This window comes from Prionailurus bengalensis, chromosome D3 (genome assembly GCF_016509475.1).
Source record: "Prionailurus bengalensis isolate Pbe53 chromosome D3, Fcat_Pben_1.1_paternal_pri, whole genome shotgun sequence".
Lineage (NCBI taxonomy): Eukaryota > Metazoa > Chordata > Mammalia > Carnivora > Felidae > Prionailurus > Prionailurus bengalensis.
Genome location: NC_057356.1, coordinates 10,613,717 through 10,629,646, shown reverse-complemented (window position 1 = coordinate 10,629,646; position 15,930 = coordinate 10,613,717). Strand labels below are relative to the sequence as shown.

Here is a 15,930-nt window from a genome sequence, read left to right as displayed (position 1 = left end):
GCCTGAAAGGGGGTGGGGCTGGTCCAAACTCACGAACCCGTGAGCTCATGACCTGAGCCGAACGCAAGGGTCAGGTGCTCAACCCACTGAGCCACCAGGCGCCTGTGACTGTACCCGTCCCTTCCTGTCTCTCCATGTCAGTATCGGTTCGCACCTGCCCACATCTGCCTTGTTTGGCTAACGTCCATGCTCCTTATATCTGTGTTCACCCCTGCCTATCCTGGCCATCTGCCCCTGTGCACACCCGCCCGATGCTCTTACCCCTGTGGCCTGACCCCGGTTAGGGGGCAGCTGGGTGCCCTGCGGCTGAAAGTGCGCCTCATCGAGGACCGCATCCTGCCCTCCCACAACTACCGGCCGCTCACGGAGCTGCTCACGGAGGCTGTGCGGGGGCCAGCAGAGGTGGGTGCCTCAGTCCCCCCGGGGCCCGGCACCAAGGCCTCTCCCTGCTTCAGAGATCCCTACCTGGGCTCTTTTGCCCTCGGGGCCCTGGGCCACCTCTCCTGCCTCCTGTCCCTGCCCAGGAGGATGCCGCTAGTCCCCTGGCCGTGCTGGAGGAGCTGACCTCAGGGGACTGCCGCCAGGACCTTGCCACCAACCTGGTGAAGCTCTTTCTTGGCCAGGGCCTGGCCGGGCCCTTTCTGGACTATCTCACTCGGCGCGAGGTGACCCGGACCAGTGAGTTGCCTGCATGAGCCCCAGACGTCACTCCTCAAGGAAGGGCCCGGCGCAAGGTCTCTGAGGGAGAGACGGGGAGCCTCAGGCCGAGGTCAGGGGCTCCTATGTGTGTGGATGGGGGGGGTCCCTACACTGTGCACCGCCAGCCAGTGGGGACGCAGTCTCCGGTTCCGTCCCCGGTTTTGCCGCTCTTGAGCTGTGTGACCTTAGGCAGCTCATCTAACCACTCTGGGCTCCTCTACTGTGCATGGAGTTGATATTACAGCTCTCCTTGGTTCTTGAGGCGGGAACGTCATGACTCCCTCCTTGGGTGGGTGGGGTGGGGTGGATCCAGCCCCCGATCCCAGCAGACACTTCCCTCTGCCCTCCCAGCCGACCCCAACACCCTCTTCCGCTCCAACTCCCTGGCATCCAAGTCAATGGAACAGTTTATGAAGGTGAGCAAGAGGCCTGGCGGGGCCCAGAGGCGGCTCCTTCGAGGGGACTCCTTTTCCAGTGCTTCCCGGGACCCCGGAGCTGGGCTGGCTGAGCTGGGGTGCTGGTGGCTGGTGCCTGGCTCTGCCCTGAGTCTCACCTGGAGAGCGCCCCCCACCCGCGCTCTTGGGCCTGCTTCAGTCTCCCTCTGAGCCTCTCCCCGCGTGCTGCCCCCCGCCCCTGGCTCATGGGCACGGCTTAGCCTCATCCTCAGCCCCTGCCCCACGCGGCGCCCCCTGCCCTCAGCTCGTGGGCATGCCTTACCTGCACGAGGTCTTGAAGCCCGTGATTAACCGCGTCTTCGAGGAGAAGAGATACATCGAGCTGGACCCTTGCAAGATAGACCTGGGTCGCACCAGGTGAGCGAAGCCCGAGGGGTGAACCGCGACCCTCTGACAGCCCCCTTGTCCGCCTGGGTCTGTGCTCCCCCTCCCTCTGGCCCGGCCGCTGGGGAGCCCTGCATTCGGGCCGAGAGCCTCAGCCGTGAGCACCGAGCTCCTCCGGCCGGAAGGGGTAGTGGTCGCGGGCGGGCCTCCGAAGCTGAGCCCCCGGGTTCAGATCCCGGCTCTGAGGTGGGCGAGACGGACCCTACACCTGTGTGGGGACGAGAAGGAAGGGGATAAGTGCTGTCCCATCACCCCCTCGGCAAAAACAGCTGCTGAGAACCTACTAGGCGCCAGACCCTGGCTGAATGCTGATGCCCCGCGGGGAAGTGGATGCAAGTCCGTCTTCTAGGGGGAGGTGCATAATCAACTAAAGAAGGTTATTGAAGGTGATCGGTGGAATGGAGGAAGACAGAGCAGGGGAGCGTCGTGGGAAGTGCCGGGAGCAGGGGAGAGGCTTGCAATATTCCCTAGGGTGGTCACAGGGAAAGCCTCACAGACAAGGGGACGTTTCAGCAAAGACTGGCAGGAGGTGAGGGAGGGAGGCGTGCACAGATCCGGAGGGGGAGTATCCCGGGCAGGGGGAACAGCACGTGCAAAGGCCCTGAGGTGGGAGCGTGTGTCCGGCATGTCCATGCTGACAAGGCACCGAACCGGGGTGTGTGATGACGTGTGACGGGGAAGGGATGGCCTCTTTGAGGCAGGCATGCTGAAGCTAAACGTGTGCACAAGAGTGTCCCAGGCAGAGGGAACAGCAGGTACAAAGCCTCCGAGGCAGGAATGAGCTCAGCGTGTTTTTTAAGCAGCAACAAGAACCCGGGTGCGAATGGTGGGAGGGGAGGTTATGGGGGTGGGAGGGGAAGGAGGGTGCTCTGAGCTCGGTGGGGGCTGGCGGAGGGTTTTGAGCGGACAGATGCGGGGCTCTGAGGCATGGCCACTCTGTTTCCCCAGGAGAATCTCCTTCAAGGGCGCACCCTCCGAGGAGCATGTGAGGGAGGCCAGCCTAGGGCTGCTGACGGGCTACCTGGGGCCCATCGTGGATGCCATTGTGGGCTCCGTGGGGCGCTGCCCGCCTGCCATGCGCCTCGCTTTCAAGCAGCTGCACCAGCGCGTGCAAAAGCGCTTCCCCCAGGCGGAGCACGAGGTGGGCCACACGTTCCCAGGGAGCAGATGGGGAGACTGAGGCTGGCGAGGGGCAGTAGCTTGTCCAGGGGCGTACAGAGAGGCGGGGCAGAGGGGGGACAGGATCTGGGTCTGTGGGTCTGGGATCCAGGGGCAGTAATAATGAAAATGATAATGATAATGATAATAATAATAATAATAATAATGGCAGCAGCGAATGCTATATCTAGTCCTTACCCTGGGTGGGACCTCCTCTTCCTCTCGCATTACCTTACCTCGCCTTCCCATCCACCCTATGGGGTGGGTACCAGTATTCTCCCATTTTACAGAGGAGGAAACAGAGGCCCAGAGAGATTAAGTCAAATGGCTAGGAAGGGGTGTTGCTGGGATAGACACCCATCTAGGCATCTGGCTGCTGAATCTGCTCGAAGCCACCAAATAATAGAATCTGGCACAAAGTAAGTGCTTCTTAACTTCAGCTGTCAGAGGGAGAGAGAGAGGGGGGGGGCATGTCGGCACACAGTAGGTGCTTTGTAGCAGACGCCCCAAGTGGTCTAGAGATAAATCCCTGGATGTGCTAGTGCTTTGCCAATGTTAATATAAAAGTTGTGAGCGCTGCAAGCCTCAGGAAGGTGAGATCCATGAACGAAGCAGTCAAGGTGTGGGGCAGGCACTAGGGCGTCGTAGGGACTGTGGCAAACTGGAGCCCCCACAGCTTGTCTTCAGGGGGCAGCTGCAGAATTCAATCCCTTATTGCCAGGAGGGAATGGGGACCCGGCATGGCCAGCCCTTCAGAGTTTGCTTTCTTTCCTTTTTTCTTTTTTCTTTTTTAAATGTTTATCTTATTTTTGAGACAGAGAGAGACAGAGCACGAGCAGGGGAGGGGCAGAGAGCGAGAGGGAGACCCAGGATCCAAAGCAGGCTCCAGGCTCCGAGCTGTCAGCCCAGAGCCCGACGCGGGCCTCGAACCCCTGGATCGTGAGATCGTGACCTGAGCCAAAGTGAGCACTCAACCGACTGAGCCACCCAGGCGCCCCAGGGGTTATTTTCTAAAGCCAACATTCTGGATTTTATGTGAGGTCGCTCATTTTTAAAACGTTGACTCTGGGGCACCTGGGTGGCTCAGCCGGTTGGGCGGCCGACTTCGGCTCAGGTCATGATCTCGAGGCCCATGAGATCGAGCCCCGCATCGGGCTCTGGGCTGACAGCTCGGAGCCTGAAGCCTGCTTCCAATTCTGTGTCTCCCTCTCTCTGACCCTCCCCCGTTCATGCTCTGTCTCTCCCTGTCTCAAAAATAAATAAACATTAAAAAAAATTAAATACAAAGATACCCCCCCCCCCCCCAAAAATAAAACGTTGACTCCAGTTCACCTAAAAACAAGAACAACATGACAAAACTTTGAGCCAGTTACTACGCGTTGGCAGCTGGCCTGGCCTGTGGGTTACCAGTTTGAGCTCCCCTGGTTTAATGGTCAGCGTGCCTCCCAAGGTGGCTGTTGGCCTCACTTACAAATGACATCAAATCAGGCGAGCTCTTAATGAATGGAGCGCTGATGTAATGGAAATGTGGGCGGGGCGGGGGGTTCACTCTGCCGAATAATCTAAGACCTGCTAAATGTTGGAGAGGTAACGGCCCAGTCCCTAGAGCTTGAGTTAAGAGCCCTTGATTATGCCACACTTCTCCCCACTCTCTGCTTACAGATGGGGAAACTGAGGCCCAGAAAGGTTAAAGAGCCCTGGCCAAGGGTGGTGGACTCAAAGTTAGGCCTCTGGTCTCCCAGCGGGGGTCCCTTCCTTCTCCCCTCAGCCTCCGCTGAGGAGTGAGCTCTCGGCCTCCAAACTGGGACGTCGCTTGATTTACGCCCCACTTTGCCAGGCTGTCGCCTGGACTGGAGGTGCTAAGTGGGACAAAGCTGTGACGGGGGGAGGGAAGGGGAGCGGGAGGCCAGACAGCCTGGCCCTTGTGGGGAACCCAGTATCGGTGACACCCAAGTGTCCCCCGGTCCTTAGCTCCCACGGAGGGGCGGAGGCCATGGCACGGAGCAGGGACTTCCTCAGGCCCATGAGGGTGGATGGGGTCATGGAAACCCAGGGGAACCCCTTTCTCTGCCACCCTGACACCGGTTCCACCTTAAGAAAGGAGGAAGTCAAAGAGCGGATCTCGAAGACTAAACTTACCCTGGAATATGGCAGTTGAGGGGGTGGTGGCCTCGGGGGCAGCTCAGGGGTCCAGAGGCGCGGGGCTCGGGGCAGAGACCCCCCTTCCGGGCAGGGTCAGGCATCCAGCTTTAGGCAGGGTTCACCGTCAGCGCAGAGGAGACGGGGAGAGTATTGTCTCATGTGTGAATACAACCCCTAAATAAATACCGGAGCACATTTTTGGGCTAAATACAGCTGGGCAAGTGTGAAAGGTGGGTGGGGAGTGATCTGGGGAGAGCCAGAGGCACCCAGGATAAAGGCACGCCCTCTCTCTGCGTTCCCTCCGCTGGAGCTGGAGGAACCAGCCTTGTCTGCGGGTGGGCCAGGCCTGGGACTCACACAGAGGGGCCAGCCAGACCGGCTTCTCTCCTGAGCCTCCGCTTCCTCATCCAGAAAATGGGGATAATAGCACCTACCCCCTAGGACTGTCGGTCGTTCAGGTTAGTCCTGACACTCAGCACAGTACCGGGGGTCGAATGCCGGAGGGCGTGATGGAGAGCTGCGTGTTCAGATGCTGCCTGGGTTCAAATCTCGGCCCTGCCACTCCCAGCTGTGTGGCCTTGGGCAAGTCACTTGGAGTCTCTGAACGTCTGCTTCCTCATCCGTGAGCGGGGAATGATGAGGGTGCTTCCTTCCCGGGGCTGGGCCCTTAGCACGGGGCTTGCAGTGGAGGATCGGTACTGTTCCTCTGCTTTCCAGGGGAGGAAGCTGAGGTCCAGAGAGAAAAAGCCGTCTTGGCGGACCAGTGTGATCTCCCGGCCCATCTCCCGTCCCACTTTCCCTTGCCTCAGTTTCCCCATCTGGGATGTGGGTTTGGGGGGGGCTCTTCTCACCTGCGGCTCCTCTTGGCAGGATGCGAAGTACCTGGCCATAAGTGGCTTTCTCTTCCTGCGATTCTTCGCCCCTGCAATCCTTACCCCGAAGCTGTTTGACCTCCGGGACCAGCATGCGGATCCCCAGACCAGCCGCTCCCTGCTACTTCTTGCCAAGGTGCTGGAAAGGGAGTCCCAAAGCACAGGAACGGAGCCAGAAGGCCAAACCTGCTGAAATGGCTTGAGACCCAGAGAAACCTGTCTGAAACACCCATTAGCCTTCCATCCTGAGTGTGAAGGCGTTCATTCCATTATCCAACTTCCTCTCTTGGAACGGAAATTCTGCCCTCTCAGGAGGAAAGTGGGAAGCAGGCTAGTCGTCCTATGCACCTTAGTATGGATTAGGCCATCATTCGCGAAGTGGCCATGTTTTGAAGTTCTTTTCCTTTTTGGGTTTTTTGAAAGCTCTTATTCATTTAAGCAAGCTCCACAGCCAACAGGGGGCTCGAACTCACAACCCCAAGATGAAGAGTCGTGCCCTTTTTTTTGTCCTTAGAGAGAGAGGGAGAAAGCACGCGTGGGGGAGGGGCAAAGGGAAAGGGAGAGAGAGAATCTCAAACAGTCTCCACGCCCCGTGCAGAGCCTGATGCAGGGCTTGATCTCACGCTTTTCTGACTGAGCGAGCCAGGAGCCCCAGATTTTGAGGTTCTGATGGGCTCCAAAGTGTGCATGATAGGGGTCAGGCGGTCCTGGCCGGGGAACTGAGCTCCGGAGGGAACAGTGTAAGGGTGCTGGGCGTGCGTATCTGTCCCCAGGGAGGGGTAGATCTGACTCAAAGCAGGTGCTGCTATGAGTCTCCTTTCACTGAGCACTGATTTGGGAGTTAGGACTTGGGCGCTCCGTTCTGGGGCCACGGAAGGCCCTTCCCCCTGAAGTGACCTTGGCCCTGGGGTCCCCTGCTTCTTTGTGCCAGGCTGTGCAGAGCATCGGAAACCTGGGCCAGCAGCTGGGCCAGGGCAAGGAATTATGGATGGCCCCCCTGCACCCCTTCCTGCTGCAGAGCATCTCACGTGTGAGAGACTTCCTGGACCAGCTGGTGGATGTGGACGGGGAGGGTGAGTCCCTGTGTTTCTGCCACATCTGGCCTGTCACTCTATTTGGCCCTTGGGACCCGCCCTTGCTTGACCCCTGCCCGCCCCGGCACTGAGACTGTGGACCGGTGGGTCAGCTCGTCAGTCAGCTAACACTCCCTGGCCCATTCTGTGCCAGGTCCCAGAGATGAACAGAGCTCAGGCCCCGTCCTCCAGGCCACCGCGGCCAGTGTGGTGGGTGGATACCATCACGTGGTGTCGCGCAACCAAAAAAAAATCTATTAAGCTCTTACTGGACGCCGTTCCAGGTGCCGGAGAAACGGCAGTGAACGAGACAAGAAATTCCTGCTCTCGTGGAAGTTTTATTCTAACGGGGACCACAGAATTTGAGTTAGCAAATAACATAGTGTGTTGGGGAGTAAGTAGAAAAGACAAAGGAGGGAAGGAAATGTTGGGGTGGGGGGTGGCGGGGTGAACTTTTAGGTAGGATGACCAGAAGTGGCCCCACTAGGGTACTATTAGAGCAAAGACCCGAAGGAAGACGGAGGGCAAGCCATGAAGATCCCCGGGAAGAGTATTCCAGGCTGGGAACCGCATGTGCAAAGGCCCTGAGGTGGGGGACAGAGAGCAACAGTGAGGAGCCAATGTAGAGGAATGAACGAGGGGGAGCAAAGGAGAGCTGGGGGGGTGGATTGTGTGTGGCTTCAGAAGCAGCTAGAAGGATTTGGGCCTCGATGTGGGGTGAAATGGGGCATGGGACACGTTTCGGCACAAGAGTTGGGGTTAAGTCCGTATCACGACGTGGGGCCCACGTCAAGAGACAGTTGGGTGTGAGTCACACAGGTGCACCGTGTCAGAAGGCGGAGCCCTGGTTGTGACATAGCAGGGTTCTTGTGTCTGGGCTCCCCAGGCGGCTAGATCCTGGGCCCTCCCTGGACTGACTTCGTAAGATATGCCCCCCACCCTCCCACCCCACCCCCACCCCCACCCCCACTGTCTGTGGGGCTCCAGGGGAGGGCTTCTCCAGGTCGACTTTGTGCTCCCCGCCCCACCTTCAGTGACACCCCTCCTCCCGTTCATCCCCCTGCCTCCCGGGGGGAGCAGAGAATCCTGCTCCTGGGCGCACTGGCAGGGCAGGATATGAGGGGTTCACTGTCCCCCCTCCCCATTTCCCAGAGGCTGGGGGCCCAGCCAGGGCCCTGGTGGCCCCCTCGGTGATTGTTCGTGAAGGTTACCTGCTGAAGCGCAAGGAGGAGCCCGCCAGCCTGGCCCCACGCTTTGCCTTCAAGAAACGTTACTTCTGGCTCAGCGGGGAGACTCTCTCCTACTCCAGGAGTCCTGAGTGGCAGGTGGGGCCCCAGCCCACAGTGGAGGGGTCTCCCTCACACAGCTGCCTCTTTGCAGGCAGGGGGGAAACTGAGGCCCAGGAACGGGGCAAAGACTTAGTAAGTCAAGCTCTCGGGCCAGGCGCTGCTCACGCCTTTGGGCCAGCGTGGGCCCAGGACAGGCACAGGCCCTGTACCTGCACACGCTCCCCATCAGACGTGGACACGCACGGGACCCGGACCATGCTTAACCGCCCTGAGATGTTCCCGCCCAGAGGCACATGCCTGGCCGTGTTAGGCACGCACGGGCCGACATTCGTTCACTCAGCCACTCATCAAACATTTACTGAGCGCCTACTGTATACCACACAGCGTTCCAGGCACTGAAGTACAGCAGTACCCAAGGCCCAACGTCCCTGGTCTCACGGGGTTGCCATTCAAGTCCAGCACCAGCTGGAGCCCGTGCTGGGACGCGTTTCTTGTCCGCACGCCCATAAATGATGGCGAACGCTGGAGAGGGTGCGCAAGCGTATCCTTCCTACTTTGTCCGCAAAGCATGGATTCCAGAGTTCAAATGCCTGGTTCCCAATTCTGCCTCCACTGGCTGAGTGGCCTCGGGAGGGCCAAGTGACCTCGGGAGGGCCAAGTGACCTCATCTGCACACAGGCTCAGCCTCAGACATTGGTGGCAGTTGACAGGCTGGAGTGCGGGAGGCACGCCCCAGCTGCTGTGCGGGTGGTTGCTCTGACGTCTGGTGATGATGGGAACTGATGCCCGGCGAGGTGGTGGCTTACCTAGAGAGTGATGGCGCAGGGCTGGGGGGGACTCACGGCACAAGAGCGCGGACACACACGCACAGATCGCAGATCACAGAGACGCAGGCTTGAGTATCCCCCCCCCCCCCACGTCTCCGTCCCCATTCCCTGATGCACGCGCCCAAAGGAAAGCTGCCCCTGGGTCCCCCGCACCCCGGCCCACCCTGCAGCCACAGCCCTGTCTCCCAGATGCGCTTCTCCATCCCGGTGTCGCACATCCGCGCCGTGGAGCGCGTGGACGAGGGCGCCTTTCAGCTGCCGCACGTGATGCAGGTGATGGCGCAGGACGGCGCCGGGGCACTGCGGACCACCTACCTCCAGTGCAAGGTGAGGCATCGCAAGGGTGGGGACGGAGGGCGTCCCTTGGGCCCCCCTCCACCCCTGACCGCCCCCCCCCCCCACCGCCCCGACTCCCTGCAGAATGTGAACGAGCTCAACCAGTGGCTGTCGGCCCTGCGCAAGGCCAGCGCCCCCAACCCGGACAAGCTGGCCGCCTGCCACCCGGGTGCCTTCCGCAGCTCGCGCTGGACCTGCTGCCTGCAGGCCGAGCGCTCAGGTGAGGGGGCGGGGCGGGCTCAGGTTCCGCCCTCCCCAGCTGTCAATCAGCAGGTGCCCCGCACCCCCCCCCCCCCCCCCGGCGGGTTACTTAACCTTTCTGTGCGCCTGGCTCTCCTCCCGCGGGGAACAGTGCCTGCCTCCTAGGGTTGTTGTGCGGACTGAGGGTGTGTTCTCAGCACTTAGAACGCCCACCGGCACCTAGGGCGCATTGCGTGTGAGAGATTTTGTAAAGCACCTTCTATGGGCCCAGCATCCGGTGGTCAAGGCTCGCTCTCAATGAAGACCGGTGGATAACCAGACAAGTGTCCCACGGTCTTATAAGTACCAAAATGAGGCTTTTGAGGCTCCAGAGACTGCCTCTGAGCCGGCCGCAGGGTTGGAGATCAAGGAGGGCTTCCTGGAGGAGGTGCTGTTGAGATATGACCTGAGAAGAGTAGGCGATAAGCAGTGAGGGTGGAGAGACTGGGATGGGGTCAGGAAGGGTCGTAGGCAGGGCAAAGCGCCCGAGCAAAGGCCTGGAGGGGGCGTGGGGAGGGCTGAAGGGTCGAGAAGGGCCTGTGTGGCTGGAGCCGGGCCTGTGGGAGGAGGCTGGAGGGAGGGAACGCTCCTGCTCTGCTGAGCCAGGGCGGTGGGGGGGGGGGGGGGGAGGCAGTGGGGCTTGAAGGCAGTAGGAGGCGGGAAGAGTGATTTTAGACGCAGAAGGGTCTGCGCTTGGCGACCCTCTGCCACGGGGGCTCCCGGAGGGGCGGCGGGAGGCAGTGCTGACCGCACCGCGTTCCCCTCAGCTGCCGGCTGCAGCCGCACGCACTCGGCCGTCACCCTGGGGGACTGGAGTGACCCGCTGGATCCCGACGCTGAGATCCAGATGGTGTACCGGCAGCTGCTCCTGGGGCGGGACCAGCTCAGGTGGGCGCCCCCACCCATTCCGCTTCCCCCGCGGTGACCAGCCAGGCCAGCTCCGCGCCCCCCCCCCCCCCCAACCCTCCCACAGCCTCCCCGGCTCATTTATTCATTCTTTCCCTGTGCATCAGCTGACTTCCTGGCCGGGCAGGGCATGCGGGCCCCAGGCGAGGCGGGGAGGCGTCCTCAGGCTGGCCCTAGTGCAGAAGTGGCTCCGGGATCTTTTACCATCCTGGGCTCCTGGGACCCGGCCCAGACCGTGGATGTGCTCCTTTTCCCCCCTGGTTGGCATCACCACCGGTCAGTGGCAGAGATCTGCTCCAAGTCCTTAGAGAGCGGGTTCTGAAGCTGGCCTGACCTGGGTTCAAAGTCTGAGCCAGTCGCTTACTGGCTGTGTGATCTTGGGCCCGTTGCTTACCCTCTCTGTACTTGTGTCTTTTCATCTGGGAGAGAGGGACAGTCACAGCGCCTGCCTCTTGGACTTGTCCCGAGGGTCAAATGAGCTAATACAGGTGAAGTCTTTTTGTCGATGCCTGGTCGCAGTTAGCTTTCGGTAAATGGTAACAGTTACTATGCTGTGCAGCCTTAGGCGAGTGCTTGGCCTCTCTGTGTCTCAGTGGACTGTATAATGGAGCCAATAGTAAGTACCTACCTCAGATACATTTGTTGGGATCGCGAGGTGAGTTAATACACGAGAAGGGCTTAGAGTAGCGTCTGCACTCTGTCTTTGCTGTGATGACGACAATGGTCGCGGTGGTGGTGACGACCGGGAATCCTTAACGCCTCCTGCAACCAGCAGAGAACCTCTGGGGTAGAGAACGAGATTGGGGATCAGGGACCAACCTTGTCTTTTCTCTCTTGCAACTTCCAGGATGAAATTCCAGGAGGATTTCAACATAGATACAAGCCCGGAGGCGGATACAATGAGGGCCTCGGGGGCCAAGGAAGGTAAGGGGTCAAGGGGCTCCCTTTTCTTTGCCTTCTCGGCCGCCTCCTACAACTTGTCAAGCACGCCCCTATTTCCTCCCCCCGCCCCCCACCGACTCCCCCTTTTCCGGTCCACCAGCAGGTGCGGTGAGTGGGGAGGATGGAGTGTGTGGGTTCTTGGGGGCACAAGGCCGGTCTGGAGCCTGAAAAGCCACGGGGACTGGGCTCCGGGAGCCTGCCCTGGCCCGGCTGAGCCCCCGTGGCCCCTTGTCTCCCTCCCAGGGGCCTGTCCTGAAGCCCTGGCCCGGCAGAGAGAGGCAGCTGGCCGCCTTCTGGAGGTGCTGGCAGATCTGGACAGAGCCCACGAGGAGCTCCAGCAGCGGGAGCAGCAGAAAGCGGCCCTGGGTCCCCTGGGGCACTGAGGAGATGCCAGAGCCAGCCTGGAAGGAGGAGGAAGGAGCCATCGGGCCCCTCTCAGGGCACCCCGGCCCCTCTCGGCTGCCCTGTACCTCGTCGATGCTGTGGCGTGGATGCTTCTGGAGATCTCCCAGTCTCTGTGCCCCAAGTCCAGAACCCCAGGCACGGAAGCCCTCTGGCAGGGGGCTGGCCTTGTACTGAATGAGTCTCAGTCTCTGGGCTGAGGCAGCTGGGAGTGGACGGGAGAGAAGGAGCCTGACTCATCCGGTTCGGCTGAAAGTCTCTGCTAAACCGGACCGGCCTCTACTCACACCGACAAGGCCATGGCCCCGAGCTGCTGGATACAGCCGGACGTGAATCCCTGATGCCCACGTGGCCTTGTTGCCCAGACAGGCACGAAAGAGGCTCAGCCCTTCCTGTTTTCACGTCTGCCGATCTGCGTCACCTCACTGATCCTCCTGAGCCCTGCCTTGGCCGAGAGTCCCAACCGCAAGCTTCCAGAATCGGGTTCCCCTAGGAATAATGGGGGCTGGGAGCCCAGTGCGCCAGAGTCAGACCCCTGGAGCCTGGGATACCTTGGGCTAGGCTCTTGTCCCCTCTTTGAGCCTCAGTTCATGCTGTATAAAATAAGAAGGGAGTGTCTAGATGTGTGGCTGTCAAACTGGGTTCCACGGAGGTGGCTCGGGAGCCAGGGAGGGGTTTCTCAGACTGTGGTCCAAAGCTCAGCCCCTAGGTTGTCTGCTAGCGATGCAGATGCTTGGACCCCACCAGTATCTGCTGAATGAGAATCTGAGGGAGTGTGGGTGCAGGGATCAGGATTTTTAACAAGTTTCCCAGGTGATACGGATGAACGCAAGATTCGAAGATCATGGGGCCGGGAGATTTTGCATATTAGGGTTTGAAGTGAGATCTTGAGAATGAATCACAGAGGGTGAAATGAGAACACCCACTCTGGGAAAACCGGAAAGGCTTCCAAGGACTCATTTCTGGTTTTGTGTGACTAGAGGGTGGGACAGAAACCAAAGTATGTATCTAGGGATAAGGGGGACCGGGAAAGATGCAGCGCTATCCCGAGAGTGGCCAGCAGGTGTCGCCTGGAGCCGCAGCAGCCGCCACAGCCACCCAGCATTCTGGGACGTTGCTGAGGCTGATTGGAAGCGTGTTGCAGATCCCGGGCTCTGTCTCTAGACAGAACCGGGCCCTCCTCCCTTAGGGCAGGGGCTGGGGCTCCAGGAGCCGATCACGATGTCGCCCAGCTCCTCCGTGTTTTCTCCGAGGCTCTCAGCCCCCCAGCCCAAGTCCCTCATTCCTAGTATTGTACCCGGGAGCTGCTGTGTGCATTGCCTTGGGCTGTGCTCGAGAGAAGAGCACGTTCCGCCCTGTCCTCTTGGGTACCCTCTGCCTCGGCCACCTTCACACCCGCTGCGTACCCGGGGACAAGAGAATTATGGAGACCCTCCAACCCCAGCTGCCCAAGACCGAGAGAGGCAGTGGTCCTGGGGTCATCGTTTTGTTGCAAGCTCCCCGGGAGGGTGGGCCAGAGGCCCCCCAGGAACAGAGCCACCCACCCAGCCCCCGTCTCGGCAGGAAAGAAAACTGAGTGAGGAGGAGAAAGACCATTTATTTCTCCACCCACAGTGGGACGGGTAGGTTTTCCAAAGAGCAATCGCTGGCGTCCCTTTAAATCTTGGCTGACTTCCACCGCGGCAGCCAACCAACAGAGGCGGAGCTGGTGAGTTGCCTGGGCAACAGGCCCCTGGTTGGCCAAGACCATCAGCCACCCCACTGCCCACTCCCAAGAAAGGGAAATGGACTCGTTGCTGTCCGGTCTGCTTTTCTAGACCCGCTGGCCTAAGCTCGGCCTCATCCAGCCTTTGGATCTCGGCGTTGGGAGCGATTTGGCGGAGAGGACAGGATGGGGAGGAAAGGAGAACAGTGCCTTTATCTGGGACAGACATAAGGCCTGGGGACGGGAGGGGAGAAGGAGGTGAGAGTCCCAGAAGGATGAAGAGACACAAGCACAAAACAAGGTCCCTCTAGTCCCCCTCTCTCTGGCCTGCCCCTTTGCAAAACTGCTGACTAACCTGGGGTTCTGCCCCCTGGGCCCACAAGTGCCCATCAGTGGGTAGCAGAGGGGGGCCCCTTTCCCCCAGGCGCTTGAGCTGAATCCCGCCTGCAGACAAGCCTACACAGATGTGACAGAGACGCGGGTGGGAGTCCACATGGAGTATCACAGGGGTCTTCTGTCTCTTTCCCCCCAGCCTGGGGGTAAGTAGAGGCACGTGGGTGTGCGTGCGTGTGTTCACCAGGACACGTGTGTTTGCGCGAGGGGGTGGGGCTCTGTCTCTTCCGTAGGGAGGTTACTGTGGTTCCGGTGTTCTCTCCGCCACCCTCTCAGGGAGCTACGGGTCGGAGCCGGCTGGCCTGCCATCCTCCTCCCATCATTCCAACCGCCATCAGCCAAATCCCCAGGACGCTTCTGGCTCCTTCCGCGGGCTCCTCCCCAGCCCTGAACCCGGGCCACCAGGACGCGCCTGGCAGAGGGAGGCAAGTGCCGGACCAGGGGCAAAGCAGGAGGGAAGGTGGGCCGCCCCCGGGGCCTCAGGCCTTGGCTGCAGCCTCGGACACGCCCTGGGCTGTGAGCTCGGCCAGCACATTGTCTAGGTAGCTAGCGTCCGGGTAGCCGTGGCCCGTGAGGTTGGATCCAAACTCGGTCTTGTGGTGGATCTCGTTCCACACCACGGTGTCCGACTCGCCTGTGGTGTTGGACGTGCCGATGGTGAAGATGAGTCTCCGCTCCCAGGCGGTGATGAGCAGCCTCAACACCTGGGGGACAGGAGTGGGGACAGGAGGGGGGGTGAGCGGAGGGCGCGGGCAGCCCCGCCCCTGTGGCTGGAGTCCCTCCCGCCCAGCCTCCCTCCTTCCTTGGCCGAGCTGTGGCCCTCTCACTACCTGCTAAGCCCTGCGGCATTCCCGCGGGCGCCCAGCCTGGCCGCTTCCTTCCCTAGAGGGACCCCCCCACCTCCCGCCCCGCAGTGAGAGCTCTTTCCAGGCTATCTGCCCGTTTCATCTGGGTCTCCACCTGAAGGCCCTCGGCTGTGTTCACTTGACTACACAGCCATCTTGTGACTTCTTTGGCAATATTCAAAGGCCTGGGGATTTCACGTGAAAATCAGAATTTCTTGCTCCTCTTGAAAAACAAGGGAGGCAGACGATCCGTAGTGTACCAGCTGTGTGATCTTGGGCAAGTTACTTGACCTCTCTGAGGCTAAGTTTCTTTATCTGTAAAATGGGGTCAAGACCTTGACCTCCTCAAGCTGGAAATGAGCCCAGGTGTGTGAAGCCACCTGGCGGGGCTGGACACGCACTAGGAGGTGATGGTCAGTGTCGGTGCGGGCAGGAAACAGGGATTGGGGGTGAGGGGCGTCCCCGGCCTGCTCCCACACCCCCGCACCCTCCCAGCACCCACCTTCCGGCCCTTCTCGTTGTTGGGCAGGTAGCAGTGACGCGGGAAGCCTCTGGCGGTGAACTTCTTGCCTGGGTTGGGGTGCTCAGGGCCCTGTGGGGGCGGGCAGCAGAGGCTTGAGCCACAGACAGGTGTGGGGGACCCGTGCAGGGTTCCGAGGGGCGGGGGCCAGGGGCACGGGGGCCTCACCTGGATGCCTGTGGGGATGTCGTAGACGATGCGGATGGTCTGGGTGTCGGCGAAGCCAGGCAGAGAGTGCGGGATGAGGTGGAACTGCATCTTCCCGGGCGGCTGGGTGCCCGTCTTCTCTCCGTAGATGGCCTTGCACGTGGGGCACTGCAGGCTGCCGTCCTGGGGCAGGGGAGGCCGGCGGTGAGGCCCCACCCCGCGGCGTCCCGGCCCCGCCCCCTGCCCCCGCGCCGCCCACCTTGTTGCCATTGGAGTACATGGCCACGAGGCACAGCAGGTGGTACATGTGGCCGCAGCGGCCCAGGCGGCCCACGAGCTCGGGTCGCACGCCCTTGTGCCGAAGCACGCCTTCGTAGCCGGATGCTGTGACCAGCCGCTCCATGCAGATGGTGCAGTCCTGACGGAGGGGGCGCAGAGGGGACACTGACGACGGGCCAGGGCACGACACCCTCGGGTCAGCGCTGCCCCTTGGCGGGAGCCAGGCCCCAGGCCACCAAGGGTGGCGGACGGCCCCCTCTCCGGTGCCCCCTTGTCAAAGGGAGGGAGAGAGAGGACACCCCCATACACTGGCGAC

The 15,930-nt window shown here is 60.9% G+C and overlaps 2 protein-coding genes across 3 annotated transcripts in view; one reads left to right on the top strand and one right to left on the bottom strand.

Moving 5' to 3' along the window:
- RASAL1 (RAS protein activator like 1) overlaps positions 1–12,668 on the top strand; it is a 30,560-nt gene extending 17,892 nt beyond the window's left edge. For both annotated transcript variants that reach the window (XM_043557660.1, XM_043557659.1), the window contains 13 exons: positions 285–402; positions 525–678; positions 1,051–1,115; positions 1,399–1,511; positions 2,487–2,679; positions 5,709–5,846; positions 6,642–6,783; positions 7,936–8,108; positions 9,089–9,226; positions 9,320–9,455; positions 10,243–10,363; positions 11,229–11,305; positions 11,567–12,668. In XM_043557660.1, the coding sequence (XP_043413595.1) occupies positions 285–402; positions 525–678; positions 1,051–1,115; positions 1,399–1,511; positions 2,487–2,679; positions 5,709–5,846; positions 6,642–6,783; positions 7,936–8,108; positions 9,089–9,226; positions 9,320–9,455; positions 10,243–10,363; positions 11,229–11,305; positions 11,567–11,706 (1,708 nt within the window). In that variant the 3' untranslated portion in view covers positions 11,707–12,668. The remainder of the gene's footprint in view (positions 1–284; positions 403–524; positions 679–1,050; positions 1,116–1,398; positions 1,512–2,486; positions 2,680–5,708; positions 5,847–6,641; positions 6,784–7,935; positions 8,109–9,088; positions 9,227–9,319; positions 9,456–10,242; positions 10,364–11,228; positions 11,306–11,566) is intronic.
- Positions 12,669–13,302: 634 nt separating this feature from the next.
- DTX1 (deltex E3 ubiquitin ligase 1) overlaps positions 13,303–15,930 on the bottom strand; it is a 33,502-nt gene continuing 30,874 nt past the window's right edge. The window contains exons 6-9 of the mRNA XM_043557662.1: positions 15,595–15,753; positions 15,357–15,518; positions 15,171–15,260; positions 13,303–14,527 (exon numbers count right to left, since the gene is read on the bottom strand). Coding sequence (XP_043413597.1) covers positions 14,303–14,527; positions 15,171–15,260; positions 15,357–15,518; positions 15,595–15,753 — 636 coding nt within the window. The 3' untranslated portion in view covers positions 13,303–14,302. The remainder of the gene's footprint in view (positions 14,528–15,170; positions 15,261–15,356; positions 15,519–15,594; positions 15,754–15,930) is intronic.